Below are 17,177 nucleotides of genomic sequence, written 5' to 3' on the forward strand. Positions count from 1 at the left end.
TTCACTGGCAGCAGAAAGGTGGAGAACTGCTGGTTTATGACATTTTTCAAAGCAGCTGTCGTACTTGCAGAGTTCTGGGTCCCAGTCCATGGTGTGAATATTAAACAGCATGGTCCTGCTGGCGTTGGTCACGTCAGTGCAGTGGACTCCGCCTGACTTGCCTCCTGTCAAACACTGTCATCAAATAAACACAAGAAGTCAGATTCTAACCATCCCTACATATACGATTAGCTTCACTTGGGATCTGTAGAGGCGGGATTACCCAGATGAGCCAGGAGTCGACGGTGCCGAACATGGCGCGGTGAGACACGACGGCTTCGTGGACCTCTTTCACGTTGTCCATCAGCCAGCGAAGTTTGACGGCGCTGAAGTAAGTGCTGATGGGGAGCCCGGTTTTATGCTGCAGGACGACAATGACAGAAATCAGGAAAAGTCCTAAACCACCTCTGAACCATTCTACCTGAAACTGAAACCTGAACTCGACCTGAAGAACAGGAACTAAAAAGCAAAACGAAACAAAGGCGAGGGAACAGAAATAGAGCTCACCTTCAAGTGGTTCTTGTTCCTTCCTGGAGTTTTGTTAATAAGACTTTCAACTGTTGATTGAGTTCGCAGGTCCAGCCACACTGAATAAACATACTGCAGTTATTATATGGCACCAAAAATCACATCGAAACAAATCACTACTGTTTTTAAAGCACATGTAAAGTAACTCCGGTGCAACAAAGTGATTCATAGGAACAGAAATCAGATATAAATAAACCTAACAAGCTTAATATATTGAAATTAAGACCCTACAGCGTTACTAATGATGAGCAATTTTAATTCTAAAGAGCAGAAGCGTCCAAAAAACGACATAAAATACAACTTATACCTCACAACAATAAATATTAAGGCTCAGAGCCAGTATTCAGGATCGCTAATCTGGATACCAACCTCTCTAAAGTCATGAAAAATCACACAAATCCAACAACCATGTACATAAATGCAGCTTTGAAGCCTCTCGTATGATGTTTGATGCTGCAGGTATTTAATAAACTCAAAAAAAAAGCCTCCTACAAACAGCTAGAAGCAAAAAAATTAGCTTCAGCAGTCGTCTTTAGTTAAAACCAAGATTACAATCATGAGTGAGTCCCATTAATCCGACCTGTTCTGGCTTTATTGCAGTATTTATTGAATTTATGGACATTTCAGTTTGTTGTAGATGTAAAATTGTTGAGCAAAAAAACATGTTTAGTGGTTTCGGCACATGAATTATGTCTTTTGTGCTCTAACGGTGCCACCATTCGGAAAAAGCCTTCGCCAAATTACTTCACACAACTCAAAGTACGTGGTGTTCTTGTGTGTGTCTGTAAATCCATTCCTAAGGGCAGCTCATTCACATGTGAAGCCGACAGGTTCAGGTGTCGCCCGTTTAATGGAAAGGAGTCTGAAAGAGGTTTTTCTTTGTGCCAGAATAAATGCAAATGAAGCAATGACTCCAGCTGGTAGAACTTTACCGATTGCATTGTAGAGGGGCTCCCCGGTCTCTTTGTCCCAAACCAGCGTGGTCTCTCGTTGGTTGGTCACTCCGATAGCTGCACAAATTCAAGCAACATTTCACAAAGGTCACTCATCATACTGTGGAAATGGTGCTCAGCGTTAACAGTGGCCCCTGTGCATGAATACCTTTAATGTTTGAGATGTCGATGTTGAGCTGTGTCAGTTTTTCACACGTCCGCTCCATACACTCGTATACCGACTGCAGGATTTCGTTGGGATCTTCCTCGACCCATCTGAAAACCAAAACAAAAAAAATAATCACACATTTCTGAACTGTGAGTGCATCTTTTATGAAGCATCCGGCAGGACACACCTTATAATTACTCTGCAGAGCGGAGCGGTGAGTCATGCTGTGAAAAAAAGATTTTATGACATTCAGTGTTTTCTGCTTACCCTTCTTTGGGGAAGCTCTGTTTGATTTCCACTTGATGGTGGCTGAGGAGCTCTGCTGTTTTTGAATTGAACACCTTGAAAGAGAGAAAACAGCACAAGAGAACATAGCTTCAGCCAGCTCCACATGACATTAGTATTCATGTGCAGAGGAAGCGCTAACAGGGTGTACAGTCATGGTAAAGCTTGAGGCCTCCTTTCCTGCTTTCCTCCTGATTCCAATTTCCTCTTTACATTTTCCCTGCAGTTGTGACATTCAAACTGACATCCTTTATATCCTAAACCTGCTTTTCAAGACTCAAGGCGGTTTTCCTTCACACAAAAAGATTCAACAGTAGTTTTGACTCTTGTCATAACAAGCCATGATATAAAGCTGTGAGGGAAAGCGTGTTTTATCTGGTGCATCTTCAGACACACCTGCAAGAATTATTTACTGAAAAATAAAGCACTGGAGAGGAGACGAAACACCAACACTGTTAGAGGCAGCAAGGCAACAAACGATCGCGCACAGCAGCAGTCAAACTATGCAAAGCTTTTCACAGGACAATTATCACCGTCCAGAATACCTCCGCACATGTCATGTGGCATTCAGCCGAAATGAGAAGCCACAGATGGTGCCGAAACATTACAAAGTCCAATTAATGAGACACTGAGCTGCAAATCTTCAACAATTTAACCGCATATTTACGTCTAAAGCTCAAGAACAAAAACTCACGAGTAGGGCAGTTTTTTCTATCAACCAAAGCCAAAAAATAAATTCAATCATCCAGGAGAAAGAATTGAGTTAGAGAGCTGTCTGACCACTCCACATCTGTTAGAAATCTCATACAATTTTTAAATGTAAAAATCAAATTAAAACCTGGATTCACCAGGAGAAGTTCAACAATTAATTGATTAAGTGAACAGTTGCCAAATAATAAATTGATAAATCATTTTAAAGTAGTTTGTTGAGTATTTTCTCGTTTCTTTGACTCCTTTATGACAGTTAAATGAATATATTTGGGTCATAAACTAAACATTTGTCATATTAGGCTTTGGGAAACCCTGACGAACATTTGTCAGCATTTTCTAACATTTTATAGACCAAACAACTCATAGATTAATATAGAAAAGATTAATGAACAATGAAAACAATGCCTGGCTGGTACAGGCTCATTTTCTATGGACTCAGTAAAAAAAAAAAAAAAAAAAAGATAATTTCATTTATGCTTTTTTTTCTGGTAAATCAATAACATTTCTATATCTTTTTTTCACAATTTCAAAGAGAAACTATTCTGACAAAATGTAAACAGACTATTTCTATCAAACTCCAGATTTTAGTGGTGCTGTTAAACCTAATATCACATCATAGCTATTTCAGAAGAAAAATGAGTGAAGAGACAAAAGTATTTGTCTCCTTAGCTGTTAAAAGCTTCAGCCAGAGGGCGACCACCTTCTGTCCATCCTCTTTAAGGCTTATTAGGATGACCTAAAGTCAGCATGAATGGGAACTATGAACTGACAGCTTTTCAAAGCAGCAACATGACTAATTGAGCAGAAAAAAGGACTCCAAATATTTGTTTTAAACCGTCACTGTCACCATTTGCAGGTTTAGTTGAAACGACAGAAGCTGGCGTGTCCACCCAAGGACACTATCAGCTGCAGATATTAAATATAACCCAGCCGGCTCGTCCTGGGGTTACTCCCGTTCGTCTTACCAAGAACCTGGTGGAGCTCGTCCCCTGGTCGATGGCAGCAACCAGCGGCCCCAGCATTATCCGGTGTGAGGACGCGGCCATGGTGCCGTTCATGGGCAGCTCCGGAGCTTAGGCACGGAACTGGGCAAGAAACCGATTAGCAGCACCGGCAAAGCGGCTCAGGCTCAGCCAAAGACGGGCGGTCGGTCGCTCGGTCGCGGCTTTCACACGTAACGCTCGTCCGGGCCTTTAGTGATGACGCAACCACCTGTACCGTTGCGACAGCAACGCAGATATCGGCACAAATTCTAATTCCAAACTGGAATTAAGCTGTTTTCTGGTTAACTTGACCTTATTTATTTTCCTTTATTCGTCACTTTCAGAGACGTTTTAAATATTTGCTAGGGTTTTTTTCATGCAATGCTAACACGCTGTGATTACTGTAATTGCAAAGTTTTCACTTAAAATAAAAAGAGAGTTTACCTGTGGTTTGTAATATACAATCGACTGTTAACCATACAATCTATAAATCAAAGAGAATTCAACTGCAAGGAAGAAAAGGAGAAGTTCCCATACCGGGAGTCGAACCCGGGCCGCCTGGGTGAAAACCAGGAATCCTAACCGCTAGACCATATGGGACACTGTACGAAGACAGAAAAAATAAGCCGTCATATCATTTATAACACTACGAGGTATCTTCAACTCAGAGGGTGGAGTTACAGGACAAAACATAATTACAAACTTCATTATGTAAGCGGTTTGTTTTGTATGTAGCGTCTGTGCAAACACCTACTTTGAGTATCTTTATTATTTCACCTGATTATGCTTAAATCAAATTACAAACCAATCATGAGGCTGGATTGTATTCCAGAGTCAAAATTGTAAGATATGTGGGGATCAACACTTACATACAAAACCTCACACACATTTACAAGCATACACTAAAGAAACTGAGCATCAATGTGGGCCATAATTCAGTTTAACATCTGGGCTGTTTTATTCAGCCCTTAATGACAAACTTACATATATCTGTCACTATTGTCTTCCATTTATGATACTAACTTTATATCATGTACCATGTTTTGCCCTGAGTGACGGTTGATTTTAGTATATTTAAAGCAACATTTCCCACTTTTACAGAGCCACAAAAAAAACAACCTATTATGAGGTTTTCCCTGCCTGTGGTCCCCGAGGATCCAGGTTTCTGTCCTGTGTGTCTTCAGTAGGTGGCAATAAAACATAAAAATAAATAAATAAATAAAACATCCAAGAGATTTTGCTCGACTTTATAAAGAAAACCGCAGGTCTTGGCGACCATGTAGCTTGTTAGATAGATAGATTTTTAAACGGTTTTTAAATTATTTGTTTTCAGTGTTTTTTCTAGCTTGTGTTTTCAGCTTGAAGGCTCGTTTTCACGGCGACTGTTGATGACGCAATCAACAACGGACAGTGTTGTCATTCTTGAAATGTGGGAAGCGGTTGTCTTCACATTTGGTTCATTTTGAATTCTTTCTTGTGTTTTGACCACATCGACTGAAAATGTAAGTAATGAGCTACACTTGGAGGTTTTTATCTATGCGATATATAATACAGTCAGCTAATTATTGAGCTCTAAGCAAAAATCCAGCCATTTAGCCACGTTAGCTGTCCAGGCTAAAGCAGTCATTCATGTTTTGTTCCCTGCTAACGGTTTTGTGCGTTTTCAGGGCTGACTACTGGAAGTCACAACCAAGGAAATTCTGCCAGTACTGCAAGTGCTGGATTGCAGACAATAAGCCTGTAAGTGGACCAGAAAACGCAGTTCATGTTGGTGAGGACAGTGTCCACACGTTATGCTCATGTAGCTCATGTTTGTTTTGCTCTGCAGAGCATTGAGTTCCACGAAAGAGGGAAGAACCACAAAGAAAATGTGGCTGCCAAAATTACAGAGGTATTGACATTTATTTAATTATTTATTTTTCTGTGTTTGAGCGGGGAGGAGGTTACAACACCTATCTGGAGTGCATTATTTCATTAAAATGATCAATATTTCTGTTTTAAGGATTTTTGCCAATCACTTACTTTTCTGTTCTAGTTTTATTTTGGCTTATTTTTGTTTTCACTAATTCAGCATACTTATGTCTTATCACTATTCTGTCAGCCACTGCTGTTAGTGTCGTGTTTCTGTATTTTTTCTTAAGTATATCTAGCACAAAAAAATATTTAGGGATTGATAATGTTCTGTCTTATCTCAATAAATGAGCAACAAAGCCTGCAGTGTAAATGTGCTCCCTATTTTCTGTGAATTCGATTAAGCCCTATACTCTCCTTTAATTTGGCTCTAATTTAGCTAATTAAAGGCTCTCCTTTAATTTGTCTAGATCTTTATGGTAACTTATGTTTGAGATGTAAATGGGCTTGAAGAAAGCTCATCCCTTTGCCAACTCTTTTTCTGACCATATTCAACATCAGTTAAGTTTGTGCAGCAGAACAGTCACGAGTCTGATGGTTCAAAACGAAAGTTGATAACAAACATATTTGATTGGGGTTTTAGGTTTTGTCAAGCCAGCTAACATCAAGAAAGCCTGGCTTTGTCAAACTTGCTTCATAGAACAGCCATCAGGTCCTCTGTCTGCTTCTCTCTTGAAAACACACAGTTTTCAAGATGCAGATTATACTTGCACATTAATAAAGGTTGTCAGTGACACACACACACACACAAAATGAATACTAACAGCTTAAAAAAAACAAAAAAAAACACACCAGCCTTGGCACCGTTCTCAGGACTGTTGACAGAGATAAGGTCCCACTGACTGTAGAGCTGCGTTCTTATTGGCTACTTGCCGCTGCCACTCATCTCCCCCTATCTTTCTTTCTGCAGATTAAAAAGAAAAGCATTGAAAAGGCAAAGCAGGAGGAACGTATGTCAAAACAGTTTGCAGCGATGGAGGAAGCTGCGCTGAAGGCATATGAGGAAGATTTGAAAAGGATGGAAAGAGAATCCGAAGGTATTTGTTGGACCGTTTGCTAATATAGTCTGTAACCTGGAGTTGCACAGAGGGAGATTCTGCTCTTTGAGTATATTTAATTCAAGTATATTTGTGTAAGGATCAAGTTCTCCAGTCCAAGCAACACCTCAGCCAAAACCTCAGCCGAAACCGCAGGTGAAACCACAGTCCAAGAAACAACAAAAGAAAGAAGCAAAAGCGCACAAGAAGGCGAGACAGCAAACAGAAATGGAGGTTTGGGTTGAAGGCCTTTCAGATGATGGACACACGTATTACTACAACACAGTAACTGGAGGTGAGGAAACCTGAAGTCACACCTCCTCTTTGACCAGCATAGTTTACAATATTTGATATCCATAGTTCTGGTGTTACATTGTCTATGTATTCTACCAACAGAATCTCAATGGGAAGCACCAGCGGGTTTCCAGGGACAGAGTTCAGCCTCTGTACAGTCTGAACAGCCTGAGGTCAGTTTCTACACATTTTCAGTTTTCATATTCAACTTCTTTTCAACTAGATATGATGCTCTGTTGTGTGCATTGATATGTTAATGCTGCGTTTGCTTTTAGAGTTCATCAGGCTGTGCTTGGATGGAGGCTGTCAGTCCTGAGGGTTTTACATATTACTACAACACAGAAACTGGAGGTAGAGTATGTTTTTATGCAACTCAGTTTCATTCTAACTACCCCTGAAATGATTTAAACTGTTCTGGATTCTGTTTCCCATTCTGTATGGAGATAACCCCTGGTAAACACGGTCATTATTTCTCACCTCTTAGAGTCCAGCTGGGAGAAGCCATCAGACTATCCTCTTGAGCCACCTGGAACCAGCTCTGGGCCCATCATAGAGGCAGAGAGCCAGGCAGAGAGTCAAGAGGGGAGTCAGGAGGAGCCTTCAAACCCTCAGCCAGAGCCTCTCTCAGGAGAAGAGGAGAGCTCCAACGGGGCATCAGCATCTCAGGAGGCTGAAGTTCCTGAACAAGCCAGCCAGCAGCCCAAAGTCCCAAAGATCAGCTTCAGGGTAAGAGGAGTCTGGGCACTGAATGAGAAAGATGATTGTGTAAATAAAATAAAATTAATGCAGACATGACAGCTGCTGTCCTTTTTTTGTTTGTTTTCAGAAAAGGAAAGCAGAGGCAGAGCCTTCAGAAAAAGAGGGAGAAGACAAAGCCAGTGATGATGCTCCTAAAGAGGAAGATAAAGAGGCAAAGAAAGAGGAAGAGGCTCAAAGCTCAACAGCTGAACCTGAGAAGACAGAGGAACCGGTGACACAACGGGTGGTACAAGCCAAAAGGCCCAAAACTGCAAATCCATATGGGGTTTGGGAAAAGATCCAGGAAGAGGAGGATCCATAGTAAGTGTTCCATCTATAGGTGAAGAGTTCCAATATATTTAGGCATTGAATGCATACTGAGATCGTGATGAGGTGCAGCCGACAGAATCCATCAAAGACTAGATACAGGTGCTAGAAGCTATTAAAAAGTCTCTTTTTTCCCCCTTCAGTGCAAAAGTGGACCTACAGTTGCCCCAGGTGGAGGGAACCACAGCCAGCGCTCCAGCCGAGCTGCCACCGGAGCCGAAGCCGAAGTTCAAGGAACGTGTCATCACCTCGCTGGGAGAGGAAGGCGGACCTGCTTCATTCAGGAAAAACAAGACGCAGAACGGCAAATCCAGGAGCCTCCGACAGAGAGACAATGACGACTGACCGCAGCACACGAACACCTCAAAGCCAGAATGCAGCAGGATGAGACTTCAACGCAAGAAACATTTGGACTTTTTGATGCACCACTTTGATCTCTGAAGATGCACATGTAGAAACATTTTTATGACCAATTGGTGAGAAACTTTAAAACCAATGTTTCTTTAAAAAAAACAAAACAAAACAATCAAACCCTAAAAAAAAAAAATCGACCACTGGACACACTTGGTGTTCTTTTTTGTACTGATTTGTGTCATGACAGTGTGTAACACTTACAGAATTGGATATTATCTCAGTGTCCCATTGTCATAACTTTGTTAATATGAAGACATTTCTTCCTGTAGTCTGGTGTAACTATACAAAGCAATTCAAGTACGTTTTTGTAACTCCATATCTATTTTTTTTACCAGTGTAAAAGCTAGTGAGGCATTCTTGTGGAAACAGCGTTGCAGTATTTGCCAGCTAAAGTAGACTTTTGTGAAGCAGTGTGGATAGAAATGATTAAAAAGACGAGAAAATGTGATGAGAATAAATGATTATTGTCCTGATACTGAAAATGCAATTTTGTCTGAAATATTATTTTGGAAACACAGGTTCAGGTTCACTCAACTATGGGGAAGAAAACATTAATTTATAACGACCTGAAATGACTGCAGAGAAATATTGGAGTTTGTTGGTCAGCTGGCACACACATGCAGGGTGTGGATTGCTATTGGCGAGTGTGTGCATGAAGCTGATAGGTGGTTCACCGCACCCTGATTGGCAAAGAACCACGGGGGATACTTGCAGACAATAAATAGCGCTGGCATCTATTGATATTTAACAGTCAGCTTTACAGTACTTTACTGCAATAGTGTGCGGCTAAAGTTTTAAATAGAGAATTATAATGACACAAAAGTTATAAGTTAAGTTTTATTACAAAAATAAAAACCTCTTAAATATGCTCTCCAAGTTGTCTTACATCGCTTCAGTTACAACATGGCCAATGAACAATCATTAATGTTAAAATGTCCCGATATGCAGCCCCAGTGATGTTGAGAAATCCATCCACCAAATAACGTACTGTGTGTTTGGTAAGTCGCGGTGGCTGTTACTCTGCAGAGTGTCCAGAATCTGGTTGTTTCAGGATGACGCTGCTCTCCGCCACCTCCATCAGAGCCTCCCTCTCCGTGTGTTCATGTACGTCACAGATCAGGTCGTCCAGAGCTTCTCCTCCTCTCATGAACTCCTAAACACAACCACAACGTGTGATTACAACTCATGACAAAGCGGTTTCTTATGATTCATGCATAATTTGGAGAAACACTTCCTTTATGTCTAACCTTTATATCTCTAGTTGTGTAACCAGTGCGGTGATCTGTGACGCGATCCTGGCTGAAGTTGTAGGTACGAATCCTGTCCGACTGAGAGCGTGTGCCCACCTGTATTAAGAAACGTAATGAAGACGCCGCTACAAAGGACTGACATCTATCGTGCACATTTTCCTGGTTTGCTCACCTGCTGCCTTCGTGCTTTATCTCTCTGCTCGACCTCTTTACCCATAACGCTCTGGTACAGCCTGGCCCTCAGCACTTGCATGGCGGTGTCTCTGTTTTTCAGCTGCGAGCGAGTCTGCTGACACTCAGCAGTTACACCTGTCAGGAGGAAGAGATGAAAACAGATAGCAGCAAGGACTGATGTTTGTTTGACATGAGAACTGGAGTGTTTCTACATGCTCCAAAATCCTCAAAACCTGGAGAAACTAAAAAAACTCTACCTGTAGGAAGATGAACTATCCGCACTGCACTGTCTGTTGTGTTGACGCTTTGGCCTCCAGCGCCTCGAGATCTGAACGTGTCGATGCGAAGATCCTTTGGGTCAATGTGGACGTCGAACTAAGAACACAAAACACACAACGCAAACATTGAGACATACGTTTTAAGCCACTTAATCCGAGGTACTGATGAAAAAGCAGAGACGAGAGCAGAGGTTACCTCCACTGGCTGAGGTAGGATGATGACCGTCATGGTTCCTGTGTGGATCCGCTGCATCCTGGAGGAGAGGCCGACCTCAGGGATCCTTTGCACCCGGTGTGTTCCTCCTTCATGCTTCATGTGTCTGTACACATTCTCACCGGCTATTCTTACAGCTGCATGGTGCAAACCACCTGAGAGACACAATTCATACTGCTGCTTCAAATACTGCAAGCGCTTTTACCATTTCTTCAAGGTTCAAGGAAATCTTAATTAGCCCAATTTGTCCAACAGTCAGCAGTACACCACAATCTTTTACTTTCTGGTGGTAGAAGTGACATTTGTATGCTAATTTTAAATATCTTTAAAGCAAGTTTGGCAAGTTACAATCCGTATCTTCACATGTAGACTGAATTTCTACATACTGAAAAAGAAAATGTCATTCCCCATTTCAGGTATCAACAAATGCATTTCTGACATGTCCAACATATTAACAAACTATTTCAGTTATCTCAACATCATTAGTATATAAATTCAGTTATGTATTATTTAGGATGTCTGCTACTAATTATATAAGAAATTGTAGAGACTGTGACAATAACTGTCACTTGTACGAATATAGTTGCGCTATATCTCTCTTATGTGCCACCAAAGAGGAAAGGAAAGCTTTGAAAATACGTTTTTGATGTGCACTGAACCTAAAAGCACAATGACGCAGAAATACAGACAAAAATGTGACTCACCATAGTCTGCAGGTGTGTAGTTGAAAACTTTAAAGTCCCAGTTCTTGTAATCGGCAAAACCCTGGTACATGTCGAACATTTCTCTGGCGAACTGCTGACAGATGTCACCTGAAACCACACAAACAGATGTTAAGAAGTGTAGGAAAACATACTGCACGTTGTTGTTGATGCAGCAGCTCAGTATCACATATTTAAAGTACTATCCTGTCTGAAATTACAAAAATGTGTTTGCTTTCCTTCCCACCTCCCGTTGTTCGTCCTGATACGACCTCCAGCAGAACATTACTGGAGTCAAGAGGGTCAGTGGGCACAAGAGCTCTGATCATCTGCAGAGAAAGGAGACACTTTATTAACACACAATGACCAGTAACAGGCTTCAGTCAGAGAAGCTCCAGGACTGGTGTCACAAAAGATGTATTTCAAACTACAAACTAGGAGTTTTCCCCTTCAGACGATCAACCAGCACGTCTATGAAGAGATCCTGCAGCGTTTGCTTCGTTCAGTGTTGTGGCAGGACAAGTGGTGGCTGCTCCACCATGACAACGCGTAAGCTCACAATGCCCTGAGCATCCGACAGTTCCTGGCTGAGAAGAAGATCTCCATGCTGGAGCAACCTCCCTGCTCACCCCACCTGACTCCGTGGGATTGTTTCCTCTTCCCCAAGCTCAAGGGGGTCATCAAGGGGACCCGTTTTGAAGACGACATCAGGATGGCTGTGACGACAGAGCTGAGGAGGATCCCGGAAAAATCCTTCCAGGAGTGCATGGCGGCGTGAAGGCAGAGAAGGCTGGGGAAGTGGGTTAGACTCCAGGGGGATAACTTCGAAGGGGGAAACTTGTAGTTTGGATTTGAAATACATCTTTTGTGACACCACTCCTGGAACTTTTCTGACACACCTCGTATATTTCATCATGCTTACATCTTGTCTTAAGGCCAAAATCTTGCTGGAGATCTGTGCTTCCTCCTCTTTCAACAGCTGGGTCAGCTGTTTGTCTTCATCTTTGGTGCCAGCTGAACCTGTAGTCAGCGGGGAAAGCAGGACGTGGTGTTTGCATATTTACATCTGCATGACACACTAAAAACAGATCAACATGGACACTAAGTGTGATTAGTAAGACAGACTATGATCATGTTGTACTATAAATTAGTAGTTTGTCAGACTTCTAGGCAACCTAAGAAACACATCAAGGTCCCTGTGGCCTGAATGTGACCTTCAATCAGTTATTACATTTATTTATGACTTCTGTTTCTCTATTTTGACAAACATTACTGCCCCCCCAAAAAAGAAAACACTCACTATGCACAAGCGAACGAACTTCCTCGAGGTCTTTCAGGGCTTGTTCAATACTCCCAGACACATTAGCCAGAGGCAGCAGCTCTGTGTGTTTCTTAATGAGGACTTTCCTGTCTGACTCGCTGAAGTGAGCATGCTGTAACTTCTTGCTCAGGTCTCTATACTCCTCCATGAGCTGCTCAAGATACCTCTGAACACACTCGTTTTTGTACAACTCCCCCAAACCACTGTGAGAGAAGCGTGTCGAGGCTACTGTACCCCAGTGCTGCACCTCTGTCATGTTAGCATATCTCAGTGTCCTCCATGCTCTAATTCCTCCTCCGCCGCTGTAAACTACACGGCAACACAAAGAGCACAGCCGGAGACGGCGACTGACGAGCATTTGACTCTATTTAATTAGCAACGAGTGACATAAAACACTATTTATACGTGCTATTCACGTGTTAACAAGGAGGACATTGCTACTGTAGCTAGCTGTAAGAGACCAGATGTAACCTGGGAAACGAGGTGAGGAAGAAGTGAACTCTGGGAAATGTAGTTTTATATGTCGGCGGTTAGCTGCGTGTGAACTGGGGAATAAAATAAAGCATTTTCTGTCGCCTTTCATAGGCTTAGTTACTGAAATACGATTTAAAAAAAAATAATTGTACGGTATTTTTTTATATTTACTTAATATCGCACTAGTTACCACATTAAGTGGTTCTAAAATTGACACTTACGCGAGTGTTAGCTAACAAGTGTTAGCTGAATGACTACTAGCTGCTAGCGCTAGCGGAAGTAGCTAACTGAGGTCAACATGTCAGATTTGAAAGCCAGTGAAGAAGGTGAGATTAAATAAGCTAATTACATAGTTAAATGTCTTTAATATTATTTAAATTATATATGTACATTTGCTCTTTAAGTTTTTTTCCCTAAAAAGAACCATAATGTATATTTAACTATAAAAACATGAATGTATTCGGAAGTTATCCAGTGTGCTAGTTTAGCTGTAGCTGTAGCTCAATTAGCTCCATGTTTAAACTTTTTATGAGTTCAAAGTTTACAGCTGAGCTCTAATTTCTTGGCCCCCATTGTATAAATGAAGATGTAATTTCTAACTACATTAACAGTGAGTTGGTTTGACAGAAGGCCTTTTATTAACAATTTGTCAGGGTTTCAGGAACAACCTGGGTGTTCATTGACCAAAGCAGTGGAGGACGTCAGTCAACAGGGCTACGCTCAGTCGGAGGCCCTGAGAGACAAACAGAGGACGCTCAGCGCTCTGCAGGTTCATCATTAACCCTCCTAACAGCACAACATAACACCTAATTATTCTCTCCATTATGCACATGAAACACTTTCTAGCTTTTTAATATATAAGGAGTTATTACTAGTGGTACTGACAGCAGTAGAAGCTGTAGAATCAAAGTGGTAATTTCATCTACAGCCAATACTGTTGTGGTACTTTTTAGAAATTAGTGTACTGATCATAAGTGGAAGAAAAAAAAGTGTTTCACAGTCTTGGGAGTCTGAAACACATCAAATATGCAGGAGTATTTTTTTTTGTAAAAAAAATACTGTAGTCCCAAAATTACATTACGTGTTTATATTTTGTTGTTTCCACCATTAAAAAAAGTTTGTTTTGAGAAATATGTTGTGCCCCACATTGAGATTTCTATTGTAGTTACAGAAAGTTTAGTGGTTTTATTGTTGATATGTAAATCTAACATTAAAAAAATCTGTAATTTTACTGAATTTTTCCTTTTTATTTTACAAATTTTCCCCCCATATTTTTTAAAGACACAAAAATATCAATAAAGTGACAGACTGTGCTTTTACATGCACAATGTTAAATAACATGGAATAGCTGTGAGTAACCTTTCAATTTCCGCTTTGAAAAGCAAAAGGCCATTAAAATATTAGATTTAAAATATTGAAAAAGTTTATTGTGATTTCACAAATACTTCATTTTTTAGTTACAGATTTTTCTTCTTTTTTTGGCGCCACAGCTGCTGATATAGCACAGTTTCTTTCTTCTTCTTCTTTTTTTACAGTGCAGACTAATTTTCTGACAATAGGTCAGTCAGTACAATACTGATTCAGCAATTCAACGCAATCAATGCTGTAATCGCTGTTCGGAAAAACACTGATTTTGATTTCAAATTTTGCAGAGCTGTGAGTGCTTATAATCTGATAGCTTATTTATTAAAGGCCTTTGCACGTCCAGCTTGGATGCTTTGGTTTTAACATGTTATGCCTCCTTTTCCAGGCGACACTGTCAGCTGTTGAGGAGAAAGCTGAGGTGGCAGAGCAGGAGCTGAGATCTAAAGTGAGGGAATTCCTGATGTTGGAGGGGGAGCTGGAGCAGCTGGAGAGGCAGACAAAAGTCCTGCACGATCGCTGTACATCCATCAGCAAGGGAAACGCTGACCTTCAGATGTTTATTCGAGAGGAGGAGGAGGTGGCTCGCACGGCACTGGCCCAGTTCAGCGCTTACCGAAACAAGATGGAGGGTCACAGAGCTGCTGTTTTGTATGCAGCGAGCCAAACAGAGGCCCACAAAGAGCTGGAGGAGAAGAAAGCATTGGTCCGGATGTTGACACAAAAGAAAGAGGAGCTGAAGGAAGATTTAGAGAATCCAAATGGAAACACTGTACAGATGGCAAAGGTGGAAGCACAACACATCCATTGTTTTCCTAAATGTTTTGCTTCTTTATTGTTTTGTTGGTTCCTTCGACACCTCCAGCATCAATCACTGTTTTTATACATTTTCTGCAGAGTGAGATTAATGCTCTAAAGAAGGAGATCTCTATGAGGAGGACGACGATAGCGGAGAGGAGGGAGCAACTGCAAAAAGAGACTGAGCTTCATGGCCAGATAAGGAAAGAGATAGAGGTACTGCAAAGAGGAGCTGTGCATTTATTGACCATTTATGCGAGAACTACAGCAGACATTCAGTTCATGTGCAGATTTAAGTACAACCATAAAAAACTGTGGAAAAGACTTCCAAGGTGCATGAGAGCATTTTCAAATCCATCCATCCATCCATTATCTATACACTGCTTAATCCTCACTAGGGTCATGGGGGGCTGGAGTCTATCCCAGCTGATTCAGGGTGAAGGCAGGTTCACCTGGACAGGTCACCAGTCTATCACAGGGCTACACTTAGAGACAGACAACCAAGCACACTCACATTCACACCTACGGACAATTTAGAATCACCAATTAACCTCAACATGTTTCTGGATCTTGTGGGAGGAAGCCAGAGAACCCGGAGAGATCCCACGCTGCACGGAGAAAACAGTGACTCCCTGCAGAAAGATCCCAGGTGTCCTCACCGGGACGCGAACCGCCAACCTTTATGCTGCGAGGCAACAATGCCAACCAACGAGACACCTTGACATTTTCAAATGTCTAAATATAAATATGTTTTTCATTAAAAACACTAAATTACCTGGTTAGAAATTACTTTCACGGTGTTTTAACCTACAAAAAACCCAATTAGCATAAATTCTTTTGTGTGTTTCCCTTGTTCAGATCCAGAACAGACGCTATGAAGCCATCGTCAAGCGCCTCCGCTGCCAGCTAAGCAGGGCCCAGGCTGCCCACAGGTAAAACTAAATGCAAATACGCCAGAAAAAACCCCCCACAAAAACTGACATCATATGATAGTTATGCACAAATACACAAAGAAGTTTGCTCTTTGTGGCAAAATGATGCTTGAGCTTTAAAATACAGGAAAAAAGAAATAGATAAATATGTCTAATTTAATAAAAATGACACGCCAATTGTTTACTGCAATCCAGGCAGTTTATCAGTAATATCACCAACACTTTTCAGAGTGTCTTTTTTTGTTTATGCTAATTTAATAGGATGTTATTTGGATGCCTGTGTCTGCTTTAATTAGGCAAATGTCTGATGACGTGTACCACATGAAGAGGCAACTGGCTGAGCTCAAGAGGCTGTCATCACACAACTGAGCGGTCAGTGGTCAGTACACTGTACATTCAGGCTCTTTGAATTTGGGTCAGTTGTTCTGTGTTTGGCATAAATCTGAGCCTGTGTGTGCGTGTCAGCTGAAGGAAAGGTTGTTGTTGTTACTGGAGTTCAACAGCTGGGGGCAGCAGTCTCCACTAAATGTCTGACTTCATCTTTTAGACAGCAGTTTGACACCAGATTATAATGATTATGATGAATATGTTCCTTGAAATGTACAAGTTTGGTCAAGAAAGAAACCACAAGTATAAAGATATTTGTCTCTTGTCACAACCGTTTTGATTTCCTCTGACAACAGGACAGCGTGCAAGAGTGCGTCACTTTATTTGGATCAGGGGCAGCAGCATCATCAGCAGGGTGTGTGATGGGATTTTAGGTCAGATGGTGACAGTGAATCAGTCCGTCCGCAACGGCGTCCCGCGCAAAAACAAAAGCCAAGTGTCCACTCAAACTGTCGGTGTTGTTTTGGTACGCGCTGTTCCAGCTTCCGCTTCGCCGGGTCGCTTGATGGTCGCGAGGTGACATTCCCACTGTCGGCTAACAAGGGCGTGACTGTGCTACTTCAGCCATAACCCAGAACTAATTAAACGATGAAACTGCCTTTTTAGAAAAATTACTCCACGTCAGAGCGAAGAGCATCAGCCTCTGAGGAAAGTCTACATGGTGCGATATCGAATGTATTTCCTTAAATTGCATGTTTTTCAGCTTTATTTAGTGTTGGAGCGTTTATAAAACAGACATACAGCCAGAAAAAAGTCATAGAAATTCATCTAAATTCTGTAAACGTGGATTTTTATGGATAAAGACCAAACTATAGCAAATCTGATTATAATGTGAATCTTGTTCTACAAAAACAGGACAACATTTCAACCCCACAGATTCATTCTTGAGTATTTGTGGTCAAAATTATTGTCATATCT

At 41.4% G+C, this 17,177-nt stretch overlaps 4 protein-coding genes and 1 non-coding gene across 5 annotated transcripts; 2 read left to right on the forward strand and 3 right to left on the reverse strand.

Moving 5' to 3' along the window:
* Window positions 1-64: 64 nt before the first annotated feature.
* Window positions 65-3,840, reverse strand: LOC103372197 (glycerol kinase-like; the record flags this gene model as incomplete). Its single annotated transcript, XM_008301774.1, has 7 exons — window positions 3,630-3,840; window positions 1,936-2,009; window positions 1,669-1,775; window positions 1,500-1,577; window positions 547-626; window positions 263-400; window positions 65-174 (listed from the first exon to the last, which is right to left on the reverse strand). Coding segments are annotated over exons 1-7 (680 nt in total), but the record flags the coding sequence as incomplete, so codon positions are not given.
* A 335-nt stretch (window positions 3,841-4,175) lies between these two features.
* Window positions 4,176-4,247, reverse strand: trnae-uuc (transfer RNA glutamic acid (anticodon UUC)). The gene has a single exon. It is a non-coding gene; the product is annotated as a tRNA-Glu (tRNA).
* Window positions 4,248-5,036: 789 nt separating this feature from the next.
* On the forward strand, window positions 5,037-8,855 carry wbp4 (WW domain binding protein 4). The gene is made up of 10 exons (XM_008301768.1): window positions 5,037-5,149; window positions 5,315-5,387; window positions 5,476-5,538; window positions 6,469-6,595; window positions 6,696-6,890; window positions 6,992-7,062; window positions 7,165-7,240; window positions 7,374-7,615; window positions 7,716-7,948; window positions 8,098-8,855. Coding segments are annotated over exons 1-10 (1,284 nt in total). The 5' UTR covers window positions 5,037-5,147; the 3' UTR covers window positions 8,300-8,855.
* A 336-nt stretch (window positions 8,856-9,191) lies between these two features.
* mtrf1 (mitochondrial translational release factor 1) lies at window positions 9,192-12,769 on the reverse strand. The gene is made up of 9 exons (XM_008301769.1): window positions 12,286-12,769; window positions 11,908-12,005; window positions 11,233-11,314; window positions 10,989-11,096; window positions 10,267-10,439; window positions 10,050-10,167; window positions 9,791-9,927; window positions 9,616-9,714; window positions 9,192-9,521 (listed from the first exon to the last, which is right to left on the reverse strand). The coding sequence occupies exons 1-9, from the start codon at window positions 12,662-12,664 to the stop codon at window positions 9,384-9,386; spliced, it is 1,332 nt and encodes a 443-aa protein (XP_008299991.1). The 5' UTR covers window positions 12,665-12,769; the 3' UTR covers window positions 9,192-9,383.
* Window positions 12,770-13,078: 309 nt separating this feature from the next.
* On the forward strand, window positions 13,079-16,383 carry ccdc122 (coiled-coil domain containing 122). Its single transcript, XM_008301775.1, has 6 exons — window positions 13,079-13,106; window positions 13,434-13,549; window positions 14,531-14,929; window positions 15,040-15,156; window positions 15,799-15,872; window positions 16,169-16,383. Exons 1-6 carry the CDS (start codon window positions 13,079-13,081, stop codon window positions 16,239-16,241), a joined length of 807 nt encoding a protein of 268 aa, XP_008299997.1. The 3' UTR covers window positions 16,242-16,383.
* The last annotated feature ends 794 nt before the right edge of the window (window positions 16,384-17,177 follow it).

Source organism: Stegastes partitus, unplaced genomic scaffold (assembly GCF_000690725.1).
Source record: "Stegastes partitus isolate 25-593 unplaced genomic scaffold, Stegastes_partitus-1.0.2 Scaffold1710, whole genome shotgun sequence".
NCBI classification, from domain to species: domain Eukaryota; kingdom Metazoa; phylum Chordata; class Actinopteri; family Pomacentridae; genus Stegastes; species Stegastes partitus.